Here is an 18,251-nt window from a genome sequence, read left to right as displayed (position 1 = left end):
TCTGTCTCACTCACAGCATTCTGCCTTTATGAAATTACTGGGTTCCATGATTATCCATCTTTGGTCAAATGACTGTTAGCATTAAGATAACCCTTCCTCATGTTGGGCTAACCACCACGGCAAACAAAAAAGTTCTTATACAATGCAACTACAATCTAACATGAAATAAACTAAGAACATATCAATTAATATGTAAAAATACATTTGCAATTAATTGTATATTACGAAAAGAACAGTTACAAGACAAACTTACATGCCTTTTTTTTAGAAAGTTCTGAGACACAGTATACTGTCACTTATGATTGCATTCTTTCTGCATAACAGAAACATTCTTCTGATCTATTGCACCCAAAGACTTCTCATCTGTGCCAAAGAAGCACTGAGAACCTGCAGAGTTCCTATACAACACAACATAGTAGGTGATACTAATACAACCTAGTTTCTCAGTTTAAATCCTGTAATTGTGGCCCTCCAACTTCCAAATAAGTATCAAATAAGTATATAATACATAAGCATCATCTGACATGCTGAGGAGACACAGTGAGGAGATAAATATTCAGGATATATTTATCAGAACAGGCTTCCATAGTAATTCCCTGCTCAAGAACATAGCAGATCAACTAAATTACATAACTGCCAGCTACTCTAAGTATTCACATTGACATAATACATGCAATTCCTGCCTACTTAAAGCACCATGCCTTAAAAAAGTCTTCCACTTCAACCCTCCAATTCAAACAAAATTCCTTAACCAGCACAAAAATATCACAACTGCGAAACACAAAAGCAGATAGTTCCTTTTACTGATGAGTGCATTTTACTTTCAGCTCTGCTTTCTACTACAGCTTATTTTTAGTTGTAGTTATCACAACAAACAGTCAATATCCAAGTATGGTACTTCACTATATAGGACAAAATGTCAAGAAATAAGGATAAAGTTATTTATATCGAAATAACAAATCCTTTTAACTTCATACATGTCATCAAATAACACTATCCAAAGGTATAAGAGGGGAAAAAAACAAGCTATTATTGTAGAATATGGTAAAATTAGTCTTCCTTTAAAATACTGTTCATTGTACACTCACTGAACAAGCGCGAAGATCGGGAGAACTGAAATGTTTTTAATTTTTGCCTTGAGAAATTCTAGAACAGAATACTATTCCTTTCCTAAAACACAAAGAAAAGTTGGTTTATAACTAGAAGTTGAAAGAGTTAACAGTTACCACATTAAATTTCCCTTTCCTACTACAATGAGAAACATACTTTCATCTCTTTCTGATGTTAGTGTATAACAACTCATGCTGCAATTAAAACCACATTTGAAAAAAAAATACTGAGAAATACATTTGTCCTCAATGCTACCATTAATTCACAATTTTAGACACCAGCGAAGCAATACTGTGAACATAAATCTTACCACTGAGCTTGAAAATCTGAGGTCTGTGCACAATCTAACTATTAGAAGGTGTGGCTCACATCAAGGAGAAATCCACAAGAATGTTAATTTAGCAGCTATAGAAGACTAAAAGCGAAATTAGTACCTCACTAGAAAGGCTATGCAAAGTGAAAAAGCAGCATGATTACAGCAACATACCAAGAACTTATAGTCCAGGGCACAGTTAAATCATAGAATGGTTAGGGTTGGAAGGGACCTCAAACATCATCTAGTTGCAACTCCCCTGCCATGGGCAGGGAAACCCTCCACTACACCAGGGTTGCCCAAAGCCTCATCCAGCCTGGCCTTGAACACTTCCAGGGATAGGGCATCCATAGCTTCTCTGGGCAACCTGTAAACGTATCAAGATGATGGAGTGCAAGACTCAGACACCACATGTCAATGTCCAAATCTAGTAGTCGTTTCCTGCCCTCAACCTAAGATAACGATAATTAATCAATAATTATGTGATGGCTTAGGGCAATCCAGAAGAAAAAAAATCACACACAGCCCCCCCCCAAAAAAAAACAAATCAAAACCAGAAGAGCTGCTAAGAAAAGAATAATCTACTGATGGGAATTAATTTTGAAACCAAGAATATGAAAACTTATTTTATGCACATTCAAACACACATAGAGATATAGAATCATAGAATCATAGAATCGTTAGGGCTGGAAGGGACCTTCCAAGGTCATCTAGTCCAACCCCTCTGCAAGGAACAGGGAAAATATCAAGTCCTTGTCCATAAAATTACTGAACTAGAAGCAGCTGAAGAGAGAAAACTACTAATGTGAGGTCACATGTGTGTACACCAAAATATCAAAGTAGTATGAAAAATATGAAAAGCTTCATCAGTTTTAAAAAACCCCAACTTGCTACCAAATTCAAAGACTACCTCATTTACATAATTAAGAAACTGCTGAAGACACTTCGACTTTCTAGATCGCTACCCAATTTCCCAAGTACATCTGTACCACTGCTAACTAGGTTAGACTCCACGAAGAGCAAAACTGAAAGATTCACATTCAGGAGCATAAAAAGATGGTAGTAAAGACATATTTAAACAAGTTACAAAACCAGACAAGCAAAAGACAAGCTTTCCAGACAACAGCCTCTTGATAAAAGCAGATAAACAAGAAGAAATGAGCTCTTAAGAGTCCTCAAATCCTTCTAACAAGCTGGCCATCAACAGATCTCAGAATACGCAGAGGATAAAAAAACTGGGTGCAATCAGAATTGTCATTTATTTGGAAAGAAAGGAACTTAATTTTCTCTTGGAAGCAGGGCTTGGTGAAAAAACAGTCCCAGCATAACCATTGATGCAAATGTGTGGCCATGAGCACACACATATGACTAGGGATTCAATAGTTCAATCTGAAAATTCTTTTTACTGCTTGCAACAAGTCTCAGACTAAAACTCCACATCTCATAAAACAAATTCAATGTGGCACCTTAATTACACTCTAGGAAAAGGTAGACCTTGAAAATAAACTCGGAGTATTCCACTCGTTTGTATGATTACATAACCCATATAGTTTGTACATAGAATATGGAAGACTTGCCTAACGTAGGTAAGAGGTAGTCAAAGATGCTGCAGGTAGCAGATGGCATATAGTTAGCTGTAGCCAATCAAGACTAAAACAAGGGTTCGTTCTAAAGTCGTCAATGGAAAGAGATCAGGTTATGGAATTTTAGGTTTGCCTCACTTACAATAAAGACAAGCACTGAAGTCACTTTTGAGGAAACGACTGACGCAGTCCAAGTAACACTACCACAAAAAAAACATTACAGAAGGCATCAAACCAAGTGGAGAGTAGGCAGTACATATCAAGGCAGGCGATCTATGAAGCAGTGTGAATAAAGTGATGAAAATACTAAATAAAAGATTAAAACAAAACAAAACAAAAAAACACAACAAACCACTACACAGACTGCGATTTAGCTATGAAATACCAGGATACAAAGTACAGCAGCATATACGCACTTCTTTTGTGCCTTGAATAGTGCAACAACTAGAACTCAACACAGAAAATTTCAACTGAACAAAAATAGGTTTTCATAGCTTATATTATAAAATATTGCCAGGCATTACCAATGGAGCAAGCGATTGAAAGTTTATGAATATATTTGTTTAAAAATAAAAACTTCTAGTCACTGGATTATGCGATCTCCAAAAAATATTTTATATAAGTACGCCAAATTCTACTAAAGTCAGCAACGATGAGTCTGACCCTTAATAAAAGAATGTTTTGAGAACAAAACCTGTTTGTTACTGTGCTTAATTTAAGTACATCACCATCTGATACATAACACCAACACACTGAGCCCTCACTTCAGTAATCTTGTCAACACACCACCAACTTTTCTTTAAGTAAATTCAAGATTTAAAAGATTTCTCACACTGCCAACAGACAGCTAAGTGTGTTCTCAGAAGCATGGTGGATAACAACAAAAACACAGTCAGGATGGCTTTCCTAATCCAAGTCTGCTGCTTTTGTACTGTTATGGAAAAAGAATAGAAGAAAATACACACCTTTTTGCCTGTAATCTGATGTACTTTTAAGGAAGTTTGCATGACTGGCATTACAATGTATCACTAGCTATTAACAAGAGCTCAAAATGAAGGCAAATAGAAGTATGTGCGTATATAAATTTCACCACAGTGTGTCTTATAACTTAAACAGTATCCTAAAAACAACAGTTTCTGAATTTTTCCTAAGCTGCAAAAGGAAAAATTAAGCCACAATAGACTGGTAAAGACGACAGTATGTAACAGGACTTCCTAATCTGGGTGTTCCTAAGTGAGTTGCAAAATTACCTAAGTACCTAGACAGAGAAAAACTACTCTAATTGCAACTTACTGTAGAAAGAGAAGACAGGACTGAAGGCCAAGCATGAAGGGACAAAGAACAGGTTCTAACAAAGTGCTGAAAAACCTGTTCTAATTCTCTCTGCCTGACTCTCTCCAAGAAAACAGATTAGTCAATTTCGCAGTATATGCACTGTTTGTACCTGCACAGACTAGTTGTCCAGAAATACTTAAAAAACAATCACATTTTTAAAGAGGTCATACATGCTTATGACTCCACTGCACATGGATAAGCTCAGTCTCACCAGCCTACCAAAGCCAAATTACTGAAAAATTTGACCTCTTTATCAATAATTAAAACTTTTATTTGAAAGTAATCTGTTGTGAAAGTTATCTTGCATCTACACATCACCTGCTGCGCAACTGCTTCATCATCCTTTCGCTCTCCAGCCGCACACTTTCAGAAACACTTTAAAGAGCTTGCTCCATGACGCAAGGTGCGCATCAGCTGCTGAAGTAACTGCTTTGGATACCCGCTCTGATTAACAGCTGCAGACTCTCACGCCCAGTAACACAGGTGCCAGAAAAGGAGGCCTGTGAGTTTGCCCTACGCGTTTATGTTCAGTGTATTACAAAGTCTAGTTTCAATACATTTTTATCTTACACCTTTTACCACCCATTTTAACTTCCCCTAGAAAGGACGAAATAAAAACCCTTAAACCGTACCTTCAACAGCTTGTCCTTGGAAATAGGTACATGCACACCTGTTTCGGGATACGACAACTACCATTTGAGAATTTATATGCTGCACCTCTTACCAGGAGAAGTCTGAAACAATTCTCTTGGGATCAACCAGACAGTACCCCCTTCGGAATTCTTGTTCATAGACACACGATAACTTTATTAGATACTGGCGATGTTACTAAAATTATAAAAGTTACTTACGGTTTTCCCCCAGGAATCCCTGCTAGATTTGGAGGGATTCCAGGTACTCTCATGTGCGGAGGAGGATCAAACCCAACCTGACAATGAAAAATGAATTAATCTCACACTCGCAATTTCTCATTCGGCAAGACCCTTTTCTTAAGCCCCAAGATATTATGCATTTAACCAAAAGGTGGCTTTTACCCACAGTATTAGGTAAGTGCATGTTGCTTCACAGGAGGGGAAAACAAGACGCCTTCCCTAGGCATGCTTCTGCTAGAAGTATTCATATGCAAATAGAAAACCAATAACATGTATCATGCATTCACACCACTGAGTGCAACACAAATACCCCCGCGCTGGCGCAGAGCTAGCCCTGGAATTAGAGTCCGTGGCATGTCGGCATGTAGCCAACATGCGACAGCTAGCGCGTACCCACGCCGGCACAGCGCCGTGCTGGAAAGCAGCTTCAAGCCCCAGCCAGAATCTCTGCATGGCTCCACACGAGATCTCTCTCATGGAGCTACTCCACAGGGTGCAGACAAGTTTGTCTGCAGCTTAAATATACTGTGTTCTCTTTACATACTGCAATGCCACTAAACTTTTATATTCTGAATAAATATGTCCATCACATAATCCAAACAGAAATTCTGGACCAAATGACTTAGCTTTTCTGCTGAATACTATATTTGAGTTAAAATTCTTGCTCCTTTAAAGGAGCACATATACTATTTCGAATTTCCACATTTTCACATAAGAGCCCTGTTTACCAGTTTGAAAAATGTAGCCATATCCACAGTAATGAGAAGATGACAAGCTTAAGTCCAATCTTGCAAATTTACAAATAGGTAAATTTGTCCATGCACAAGCTGCCATCAAGATCATGTTTGCAGAATTGGGCCCCTAGGTTATTCTGCTCGAAAACAGCTGTAACTACTAAGCTCCATTTATTTACTGCACCCACAACAGTAGCTATTCTAAACACATCTTATCAGAGCTCCAAGATAGGTACCCATCAACTTCTTATGTTGATTTCAAAAAAAAAAAAAAACAACAAAACAAACAAACAAAAAAAAAAAAACCACAAAATACAAGGACAGAGACATAGACAAAGACTTCTATGTGCTTCAAGATTAATTTGGTATGTCTCTATGGAACACAAATCTGGTTCCGCAAGAGAAAAGCAGATGTCCATAGCACCAATGAAATACGTTGTAGCTACTAAAACTATCTTCCCATTTAAAGCACAAAATATTTTTTTTTTGTCATTTATTAATCAGTCAAAGCACTGATGAAGGTGAAGAAAAAAGGGAACATACATAAATACACCGAGATTCTTTGTTTTCAAGGTGCAAATTTGTTTCTCCAGCCACGCAGCAAAGCGAAACACAGAGTGAACCTGTCAAGCCTCTGGCGCTGTTATAACTTGGGAATTCGACAGTGCTAAATGAAGCATGTAGCTCTTCTCAGTGAACCACAACTCACACAACCGAGATTGCATGCAACGTATGGCCTACCATAGGAGACCTTCCATAGGCAACCACAGCAGCTGCAGCAGCAGCAGCACTCATCTGGGGTGACATATTGTGCAGACTGGCATAGGCTGCCCCTGGACTGGTTAACTCTCCATTCATGCCAGCATGAGGTACCATTCCAAATGGAGCAGGGTATGGTCCTGGTACCGCCAATGGCGTCCGCAAACCTGCAGCTATGGAATAATGAAATCAAGTAGTTTTATTTATATATTCCTGCATACAGGGAAGAAAACGGCCCTTTCTTACCCCCCCCGCCCCCCCAATACCTAACCTTCCCCTCTCACATACACATGCTGCCAAGAAACATTGCCATAATTTATCAGTACCGCCACCTCTTTTCACTCAGTGTAAATAAGATCTGCTGAAGTCTGAACTTGCTGATTACTTCTAACAATCTCTTCTAGCATTACTTATTTCCATTTCTGTAATATTTCCCAGTTTACATGAATCTCCCCTTTGCCAAATTAAGCAGTGAAGCTGACAGACACAGTTTACACAGCTCATGTCTGAAGCAACTGTGCTGTACCAGGCTGAATAGCAAAAGTAAACTTCCCCTGCATTTGTCAAGATTTACACTGCAGCAAGTATCAGCAGACTCAGACAAAGGGCTGGAGAAGAGATTGCACTCAGAGTAAGTACCAGAAACTTCTGAGAAGTCTTTATACTGCTTTCAGTCTCTGGATTATTTGCAAAAAAGATAAAGACAAAAGTAAACAAAGAAGGATAAGAGATAGAAAGATACTCAAACTCTCGATAATCCAAACATCTGCTTCTCATCAAGTCCTCTCTTGATACCAAGAACAAAGCAACACATTTAGTTAACATTCACGCAGAACTACATACGCAAAAAAAGATTGATTTTTGAAACCATAAATACACGTGAGGTAATGCATTACCAGCTTGGTTAACCAGAGGGTCCATCGTTGAAGGCTTGCCAAGGCCTGGACGAAGTCCTGGAGTTGCGCTAGTGCCTGGGGTTGGCACATCACTTCGAGGAGTTGGTGTGCTGGATTTCAGAACAGGCGTGCTGGCTTTTTCATGCTGGTATCATTAAACAAATTAAATGAGTATTATTTTTGATCCAGGTCATATTACACAATTTATCACACCAGCAGCTGGGATGCTGGGCACCTACTACCTAGTCCTTCAGCCAATTTTCATAAATCCACGCAATGCTGACAACATTAACTTGCAAGAAAAAAATGCTGACCTTTTTGATTGCTGCTAAAATTAAAATAAGAAACAAGAAGTTATTTTTCCTTCTTCCATTTGCATGAAGAAAAAATGCTTGAGCTATTTTTTTTTCAGGACAATACAGTATGCATCACCAAATTATTTTAGCTTGAAATCATTACTGTCCCAATTATTATCGGACACAGCAAATTTAAGTACAATTTAAGTACCGCCATAGTTGATAGTATCAAAAAATTGTGACAGAAAAGGTACAATATGATCAAATTATTAGTGATACTGCAGGAGAAGTTTTTAAAGAGTAACAGCTTATTTAGAAGAGTTTAACAAAAGTATGGAGAAGTTCTTAGTGGCTGTATACAGACTATGTTAAACCATAAGCTTTTTCTCAAGAAAACAAACAAGGCTTAAGCAATTCTTGTACTTTGCAATAAATTTGCAACTTCTTTGACAGAAACTTAGGAAATACAAGAAATCAAAACCAAGCAGAAAATATTGCTGAGGAGGAATGCTGAATAATACCATACAGGTCTGGAAACACAGTAGTCTATTTCAGCTTCAAGTATTTAAAGCCACGTACTTTCTGCCACAGTAGTTGCAGGAGAATGAGGAGTTAGACTTTACAAGAAACAAGAACATTTATCTGGACAACAGACTGCTACCAACCAGACTAATTTCTTTGGATTTGAGGGAAGTGGAACTTCCTGAAGAGGCTGTAGATGCTGGACTGCTAGAGGCGTCTTTTTTCAGCAAACGAGTTTTATCTATACCATTTTCACGTGGTGAATGAGTGGGACTTGCCCTTGGGGAAGAAGGATCCTAAAACAACCAGAAGGGAAAAACGGCACAGAAGTGTGTCATGGGTTGGTACACAAACACCACTAAGGAGTCTATAGGAGAAAAACTAGAAGAATTTAAGTCACAAGCTCAAATGACATTTTGTTATCTCTACAGAAAAAAGCTGAAATCCTTCCAGCAATTTAAAGACATAAGTAAGTTCATATAATAAACAATCTGGTTTTATTTTACACTACATGTAATCATAAACTTTCCAAGCATAGAGCCTGCAATCCAAGTATACCTAAGCACAAACTAAGGCAAGCACACATGACATGGTAAGAGCAAGAACGACCAACAGTAACTGCGCTAAGTTTACACTGTTTTTTCCTTGTATGTTTTTCACATCCTTGTACGTTTAGTGATAAACATTTCAATAACCTCTTTTAGGCCATACAAACCTTGCTTATCTCAGTCCTGCGTTTGGCACAATCTCTATCTTCAGAAGAAGAGATAAAGACATATGCTTTATATGCCACAATACCGGTCACTTCTTTCTAAACACCGCCTGGAATTGCCTTACTACTGAAATTTACAGGGAAAACTGAAATTATCTCCCAGGTGATTTATCTTTCTCCCTTCCGGAAGCACTGTCTGCATGTACTTTAACCTGAAATAGCCAGCCCAGCAAGCTACAACGCCATCAGAGCTCTGCAGGTTTTCCATGCTCCTTTGGCTCATGTGAATGGCAGCAGGGAGGAAGCGGTCCTCACAAGAGGGCAATAAGTCTACTGATCGACTATTGAGCAGTTTCATTGCAAGTAGGGCTTCCGAAAGGATTACTAAAATCCCTAGTTGGATACCCATCTTTCTACTTGGCTGACATCATTTGGGCACTTGGAACTGCAGAAGACACTTCTTCCCTGTCAGCTTCTCTCCCTGTGCTTTTCACAGAGCAGAACCACCTCGCTATCACATTCAGGCTTCCTAAATCTCTCTGTTGTATGAAATAAAAGATGAAGAAAAGGGAAAAAGCCCATCCCTTCACCTTGATGCCAGAGCCAAATCTCTGCCCTGGAGAAAAAAAGTGGCTACAATCTCTGGAAAGTTTTGTGAACTGACTGACTTCATTCTGAATTCAGCTGACTTCATTGTAAAAACCAAACAGTTCCGGAAAATGCTGTCTTTAACACAGGACATTAAAACACCAGTAATTTTTAAGGTACCACAAATGTTTTTAATAATACTCCTACTATTAGAGACAAGGTTAGGTATCGTCTTTCTTTTTCATTTGAAGACAGTAGTTTGAAAACCTCAGCCCTCCACCTGCATCTCACCACAACTCTCTTCACTACAGAGCCGCTGTGAAGCGTCAGAACGTAACCGTGGAGGGAACAGACCCAGACAAAGTAGCAGAAGGAAAGCTCAGAAGAAGACATAGTGACTGCAGCACTAACAAAAAGGAGAAGTTGTGAATATTTTAACACAACCACACAGAGAATTATTTTTCTTCCAACATCTAAAGGCATTTTTCCTTTAACCTTTGGGCAAATGTCAAGACTACAAAAATGAAAAAAGTTACCTCATTGGATACATCTACAACCAAGTTATCGTCACTCTTGTCCCCATCACTGTCCTATTAAAAATAAATAAATATAGTGTTCATTTCAATTAGTACATTAAGAGCCCAGAGAGAGACTACACATCTACTCAGACATGTTTTTCCTAAACAAAAAGCAAACAGCCTTTCATTAACTTATTAGCAATAGGGAAAATAATGAAAACAGGAATATAACATCTTATTTCTGCTTCAATAATAAACCCAAATAAGGTAGAACTAGTTGAAAGATGGTAGTCTCACCATCAGTGCAAGATGGTCCAAATCCCCTCCTTATTACCATAATAAACAGTGTTTTTTCTCCTTGTGGGTTTAAAAGTTTCTGTCTTGTGTGAAATATGAAGTATTTATAGATAACTCCCTTTTGGAAAAGATCTGTGCCATACTAACAAATCAACTCCAGTTTGAAACAAAAAAAGTTCCCAACCAACCCCAAACCACCCAACCTGCAGATTAGTGCAGACTTTCCTTGATTGACTTGCTCCCTTGCAAAAGCAGCATTCAAATTTGAGTGGAAGCATTCCAACTGACAAGTCATTGGGAAAGCAGAACAGAATAGTCACCTTCTGTAATGCTTCTGGTGACAAATACACTCAAGAATGTAATTTTTCCTTCTATGCAATAGCATCACACCAGGAAATGTGTGTTTTTTCTGGGGATTATGATGCACCACATCCTTGTCAACAGTCCTGCTGTAGACCTTTGTTTGCAAGCCCGTAATTTGTTCATCTCTTTGCCTCCTGGCCGTTCTCAGCTCTCCAAGTGTGACTTCCAGTACTTCAAGGGGCCCTACAGGAAAGCTGGAGAGGGACTTTTTACAAGGGCATGTAGTGACAGGACAAGGGGCAATGGATTTAAACTGAAAGGGGAAATTTAGATTGGATATAAGGAAGAAGTTTTTCACTCAGAGGGTGGTGAGGCAGTGGAACAGGTTTCCCAGAGAAATTGTAGATGCCCCATCCCTGGAAGTGTTCAAGGCCAGGCTGGATGAGGCTTTGGGCAACCTGGTGTAGTGGAGGGTGTCCTTGCCTATGGCAGGGGGGTTGGAACTAGATGATCTTTGAGATCCCTTCCAACCCTAACCATTCTATGATTCTATGACTCTACTCTTGAAAGAGAAACTCATTCTGTTCATATGCTAATCTTATGTGTTAATCTTATGGGAATTGCTACTTATACATAGCTAAAAAATACAACAGATCTCAAAAAAATGGAGCTTTTTGGCATTTGTTTGATGAATCAACTTCCTCAAAATGATAGGTCATTTTTTGTCCTATTTCAGAAAGGAAACTTTTGAAATGGAAAGTTCTGAGGAAGAAAAAGCTTCAAAAATGCCAAAGCATTTCAACAGTTCTGTCTAATAAAATCAAAATACTTTGACATTCCTAAACTGAAATGTTTTATCGAGGCTTGTCAAACTGCATTTTGACTGTTTCAGATAAATCTGTGTTCACCTGAGCTGCTCTAGTGCCTCACAATAGCTGTTACTCAAGTACCTCCTCGTCCCTATCTCCGAAGTGGGCTGGGATGCCCCAGTAGACACATTCTGTGATACACAGTGGTCTAGTGATTTCCTCATTGCATCACGGTGGTTCAACCAGAAGGTGAGTCTTGACTCAAAACCAAACAAACAAACAAAAAAATCAAGTGATTATTAGCCACTCAGGAAGCTATCCAACCAAAGGGTACAAAAGGAGAAGGAACAGGAAAGCTTCAGCCCCAGTTATCTGCCACCTCTTAAAAAGTATGAAGCACCCAGAAGGCAAGAATAGGTTAGAACACATCTGAGCACACGGGAGCACAGTAGGTGGGACACTTGTCCACCAGAAATACCGCTCCTGAGGAGGGCAAAAATAGCTGCCAAGCAATGATTAAGTGCACTCTGCTGACCTTGTCATCTTGAGAAACAGAAATTTATTGGGACTATCAAAGGCATCTCTTATAGGTATTATTAATATCAGAAGATTCTCCTAACAAACCCACAGGGTGAAACTATACAGGTCCTAACATGAAAATTATTCAGAAGTCAAAAAAAAAAAATTGCATTTTGCATCTTATTTCCAAAAGCAACAATTCCTACAACTCGGTTATCTCCCTTCTGACAAAAGCAGTACTTCCTTGTCCCTAGAAGAGCCTCATCTAAAATGAGCTTGAAATCAGCCCCTCTGTGTTTGCAGAATCAGGGAACCTTTAAAAACAAAGATCTTCTTCCAGAATAAATCTGGAACTTTCAAATATCCTTATTTTACTCAATTCTTTATTTTGATGCTGCCTTTATCTGCAAAATCCTTTTCAAGTGAACAGCAAACAGAACCACACATTTATAGGGTGGATTAAAACAAACTGTTTCTACAGTGAATAATATCCTTTCCACTTCTTTATAGTAGAAATACAAGCAAAACAAGCAAGTTAATTTTTTTCTTCTTTTTTTTTTAATATCAAACGTAGCTTGAAAATGCCTGATCTTCAAATATTTAAAATGAAAAATGCCCATAGAATATCAAACCCTCAAAGTTGAGGGAGTAACATGGGAAAGTTTGCACACCCTACCGTAATCAAAACAAGATTATTAGATAGTGGTGGAAATTCAACTTGCAAAACCATAACAGTACTACAACACCACAATGTGCAGAAAGGAGAAAGTAATCGCATCTACTGTAAGTAGCTCCAAGGACATCCAACAGCTGCTCAGAGACATTCTGGATCCAAATGGTTGACGTTACCCTACCAAATACTGAAGAAATAAACTGGCACCCAAATTTCTCTTAGGATTCAGTAACCAGGAACTAATTAGAGATTGGATTTATAGAAACTAGACAGTTTGCCACACTGTTATGTCAAAGAATAATATATTCTGTTAGATTTAATTTCTGCTTTTCTTTTTTCACACCAGTTCTAGTCTCTAAAGTCTGTTCGAGTATCATCCTGTGATTTGGCTGAGAATTTAGACTGGAAGTTGAAAGCCTACGTGACCCTTTGAGGTTCAGTACAATACCACACTGTTGTACTGAAATGTCTCTTCGAAATCAAGCAACAAGCAAGCTAGTCAAAAACGCAAAACACAGACCGTGACTTCTTCGTATTTTAATTTGCTTTCTGCTGAAACTACCATATCAACCAGAAGTAAGCTTTAGTAAACTGATACAGCCTCATAATATATGCAATTTGCAATGGTAATTTTTACTCAGCATAGTAATAGCTAGTATCAGAAAAATGTTCTAAAGCCTTCCAAATCAACAAAGTCCTCCACTTCAAACAAACCTGTAGGTTTTAGCAGTCCAGAAAGGATCTCTTGCTTGGTCTGAGAAATGTCCCAGAATATTTGTGAATCCTGAACAGCTACTCCTGGCTCAGTATTCTCTGTTGGGGAGTATTATTTGACAATAGCCCAAACTATTAGGTCACCACTCTTCCCACAACATGAATAATGGTCTCTCTGGCACACATACTCATGTACTACATCAGCCATAGGAAACACATTGCTTTGTTCTTCACAGCTCTTTTACTCCTCATACAAGCACAGTATGTGCAAATAAATTAATCATTTCTTTGACACAGATTTGCTTACATAGTGGCTGGAATCCTTATCATCCACCTTTCTCTTTTTGATGTCATTGGTATATTCAGGGCCATTCCTGCGTTTATCTGTGCTTCGCAGACTGTCCGGGACCAACAGAGAATTACTCTGTAAAGACAAAAAAACAAGGTCAATCAAAAATTCCTTTCAAGATTCCTTCACATATGCTTAAAAACTCAAATTGGATGTGATAGATGCTTTAGAAATGCGATACCTACATAGCCTTTCATTCCGTTTAATTCACTCAATGTCCTCCAGGCAAACATGTACAGCTTCATGCATTCTAAGAAGCTTAGCTTTTCATTGTTCAACTTATCAAAAGTTTAGTTCACTTGCCAGTCATCATGTATTTAACTAACTCAACTGAATTTGTTGCTTTGGAGAAGCAGGCTTGCTATTTGATTCATGAGCAGGTAACAATTTTTTTTTAATTTATTTTTTTAATGTACAGAGATCACATAATAAAAGAGACTTACTAAATATAATGTGATTAATTGCTCCCTTCTAGACCATCACATATAGATGACGCTTTGATATGTCTACACCTGCAGGCATGGATAGATATATGGTAACTCGCCTTTAACTCCTAAAACAACAAGTATTTACCAAATAAGGTTATGAAGTAATCACTTGGTAACTGCGGTAAACTCCAGTTGGATGCCTTCAACAAATGTATTGCAAACAAATATCAAATATTTTTACTTTGCGCATAACATTCACTACTAGTGTGAAATTAAGGCTAAAGTGTTGTTTAATCAGACTTGATCTGAAAAACTGAGGCCAACACAGACACACAAAAGACAAAAGCAAAGACTAATCTTTTCCTTAAACTACACGGACTGCTTTCATTCATGCTAAGTTATGCTAAGTACAAACTGTTGACCCAAAGAGAAAGGCATTTTAGACATTTTTCAGTCACATGACAATTTGACATGCTTGCGATTCCCATCTCCATCTCCGTTCCAGCTAAAGCATTAAAACGTGTTACAATGAGTTCTTTTAAGTGCAGGATTAGCATATGCAAGAGGGCAATTTGTTCAGTGATGTGTTAATGCTGTGAACAATACTGAATGAGCTGAGAAAAAAATCTCCTTTCACAAAGACCTCGTAAGCCTAGTTCCTAAAAGCCAAGTACACGCTTCCATAAATAAATATATGCTCACATAAATATATGTGAAAATACGTATTTACACGCATACACACGTCTCACAAGAGAAAAGCCTAATACCGACATACATGCTATGATGTAAGGGTAAGCCCAAGCCCTCAAAGGAAATACTTAGATCTACTCAAGAGTCAGAGATACTCAGTCTTAATATATCACAAACACATACTAATAGCCGGTGAACTGTGCACTGAACGCCTTCCCCTTTAAAACCTGAGGACACCACAGTAGTTTCACTCAGACATTAATGTTTAGTCCCAAGGAGAAGGAAAACAAAACAGGGTACATAAGGCAATCTGAATCCTCTTTTTCCTACTTCAGAAGCTGCACTTTAAAGCCAACTCTAAGCTCTTTTATTCAGGACTATTCAAGCTAAACAAATGCCAGGGGGCTTACATAAAGCATATAGGAGGGTCTAATCAAATTCAATATAAAGAAGCTCAAAATAATGTCTTTACCCGCAATGTTTCCCGGCTAAAAGGTGGGCTCGTTGGATCACTGAACTAATTGCCTTGCCAGTCTGAATTTAACCCCTCGTCTCCTCCCAGATGCACACAAACTCAGGGATTCACTAGACTGAAAAACATTAAAACCCATCTTCGACATTTTAATATTGAATCCGTCATGTCTGTAGCAGTAGAAAGAAGATATCTTAAGAAGCAAGTTGTCAATTCAAACTTGACCACAGATTTGAGTACTGCAAATGCCTTAAGGAGGAGCCGCTCCTTTAAGAGATTCTTCCCTTAACAAAAATATTTTTTAAAAAATCTATTTTACTACTGAAGAACTTAGAATAAAACAATGAAGGCAAATGTAGTAAAGCGAATAAACTCAGTTTCTCATTTGAAATTGCCAAAATTAAACATAACAAAAAGGTGGCAAAGGGGCAGCAGTGGGAAAAACTTAGCAACCCTACTATTTGAAGTTACTACACAGAAGGGTAGGAAACAGCTTGCAAACTTTGGCATCAAATATGTGTAACTCCAACAGCTGGTATTTTTTTATGGCTTAATGTAAAGTCTACTAGACAATACTGACAATATTCTGTACAGTTTGTCTTGCAGAATTTCAGTACCATGAAACATACCTAGGAATGCCTAGGTATACCTAAATGCTAAACTAAGATTATGGTATTTGATTTCTCCTCAAAAGACTGATGGCTGACTCATCACACAAATACATAATTATAACAATAATTTACAGTCCTCACAAGCTTATTCTGCAAAAAAAAGTCTCCCCTATGGTCATATTTACACTGCTTTTCTCTAAGTTACCACATTCATTTGAAGTACTGTCCTTTGGAATCAGAGCACACTAGAAGTTGATGTAGAGCAGCTTATTTCACAACAGCAATACTGGCAGTTGCAAGTAAGATCGTGCTGTTACTCTGGCAAAATTTACCAGTAAACTCAATAATTAAAAAGTTGCTGCTTTCTATGGCACAAGGATGTTCTAACAATTGTGACTAATATCAGGTAAAGTATAACTTTTGATGAAAAAAATAGCTTGGTACTGTAACTTTCTGCCATAATTCAAACCACTAATTGTGTTACATTTCATTCAACAATATGAAAATATGTATCTTTTTTAACCAGCGAATATAGTAGATGCAGAACACTAAAGTAACAAAGGAAACAAACGAAAATGCAAACAAGAACTGGGAAAGAGATGATCATATAAGCCTTGGGCTATTGATATCTCTTACCAAGATAATGTTAAGGTTCAGGGTACAGTGAAGACAGCCTACCAAAAGTCACCTTTTCTCATTTCAGCTCTGGTAGTTTATATTTACTGTATGTTCACTGTGAAGCATCGGGGCCAGCTAGGAGACCGCAGCAACAATGATAATTTTCCTTACCTTCTCTTAAAGAAAAAAATATCTGTTTAGTTATTCTACCAGGCCTACTAACATCTGACTTATTTTCAAAAGTGGGAGAGCATTTTTATTTTAGCTGTAATATTTATATATATATTTTTATAATGGTACAGAAATTTCCAGTTGGGATTGATCTTTAATAACAATCAGTTCATACAAAAAGAGTAAAAAGATATAAACATGCATAGTTGATTTCCTAAAGAGAAACTGCATGACACTAGTTTTCATTTTGTCTTAATTTCAACAGACTAGATGCATAATAGAGGATAATCCTTGCTTTAATACTAGGAGTTCAATTTATTAGGGATTACCAAGGCAACATCTGTAAATCACGAATCTCAGATCAGAATAAATGGTCAAAATCAATTTTATATAAATGTTTTATTTTTCTTCCGATAATTCAAAATTTATTCACACGAATCCCTTTTCTTCAAATAAGTCCTGAAAGAAGAAAAAAAGCCTAACATTGCACCGCTTCCTGTCAGAGTTACCAGCCTGCACAAGGGCTGGGTAACAGGCAACTTGGGATCCTAAAGCAACTTTGCTGCCAGCAAAAGTTTAACACTGAAACCACCAGCAGCAAACATGAAATGAAAAGCTGGTCATGGTGCACAGAGAGAAGGCTGGTTTCCTATTAGGAATATAACACACATTATTCAAATGCAGTTCTTTGACTGCCATGTTGTTCCCCATAGGAACCACCTCCAAACCACAGGTGTGTGTGCCAGAGGTACAGGCTGAGCCCACAGAATCTCATTTAGCCCCAGCTATAATACACCACAGACAACTCACTAGAACATACAGAACTGACAATTAACTTTATGCTGATTGTTACAGCAATTAAATAACAGTATTTACATTACATCTGTGCTCATGGTTCAACTCCACCTGGTCCCAATTAAGATCTCTAGGCGCTGGGCTCCTTATCACTCCCACTCCCCTTCCCCCAAAGCGACAGACAAATTGCTTTTCTCTAACTCCATTCACTGACTCCCTGTACATACAAACCAACTGCACCCACCTGCCATTGCAGCCAGTTATCACGGCTGACAACTCGCACTTGCCCATGTCACCAAGCAGGGCCGCTGTGTTCAGTCAGCCGCTGCGCTGGACCCACACCACTGCACCACACAAGTGCTACCTACAGATCATCTACAGCCATAGACAGGAACAAACGCCATCCCTTCTTAAGGAGGCAACACAGGATCAAGTCCGTAACACCTATGACCAAAACATCAGTTGCTCAGCAGTCCCACTGCTCATCGTCAGGACTCACTGATAGGAATATAGTGGACGTTGGAAGAGGGACTGGCAAGGTACAAGAAGAACGCACTCAAAGTT

The 18,251-nt window shown here is 38.3% G+C and overlaps 1 protein-coding gene across 11 annotated transcripts in view; it reads right to left on the bottom strand.

Moving 5' to 3' along the window:
• Nucleotides 1-18,251, bottom strand: part of LOC104377115 (TLE family member 1, transcriptional corepressor) — an 83,891-nt gene that overhangs the window by 16,269 nt on the left and 49,371 nt on the right. For 3 of the 11 annotated variants that reach the window (XM_086629757.1, XM_086629759.1, XM_086629762.1), the window contains exons 9-14: nucleotides 13,861-13,975; nucleotides 10,257-10,310; nucleotides 8,564-8,716; nucleotides 7,603-7,747; nucleotides 6,689-6,879; nucleotides 5,193-5,269 (exon numbers count right to left, since the gene is read on the bottom strand). In XM_086629757.1, the coding sequence (XP_086485883.1) occupies nucleotides 5,193-5,269; nucleotides 6,689-6,879; nucleotides 7,603-7,747; nucleotides 8,564-8,716; nucleotides 10,257-10,310; nucleotides 13,861-13,975 (735 nt within the window). Of the gene's footprint in view, nucleotides 1-5,192; nucleotides 5,270-6,658; nucleotides 6,880-7,602; nucleotides 7,748-8,563; nucleotides 8,717-10,256; nucleotides 10,311-13,860; nucleotides 13,978-18,251 lie in introns of all 11 variants that reach the window. The other 8 variants (XM_086629756.1, XM_086629758.1, XM_086629761.1 and 5 more) reach the window with 5 other exon arrangements.

Source organism: Tauraco erythrolophus, chromosome Z, assembly GCF_009769465.1.
Source record: "Tauraco erythrolophus isolate bTauEry1 chromosome Z, bTauEry1.pri, whole genome shotgun sequence".
In the NCBI taxonomy this organism is placed as follows: domain Eukaryota; kingdom Metazoa; phylum Chordata; class Aves; order Musophagiformes; family Musophagidae; genus Tauraco; species Tauraco erythrolophus.
Note: the sequence above shows the minus strand (reverse complement) of the source record. Positions and strands in the feature narration are given on the sequence as shown.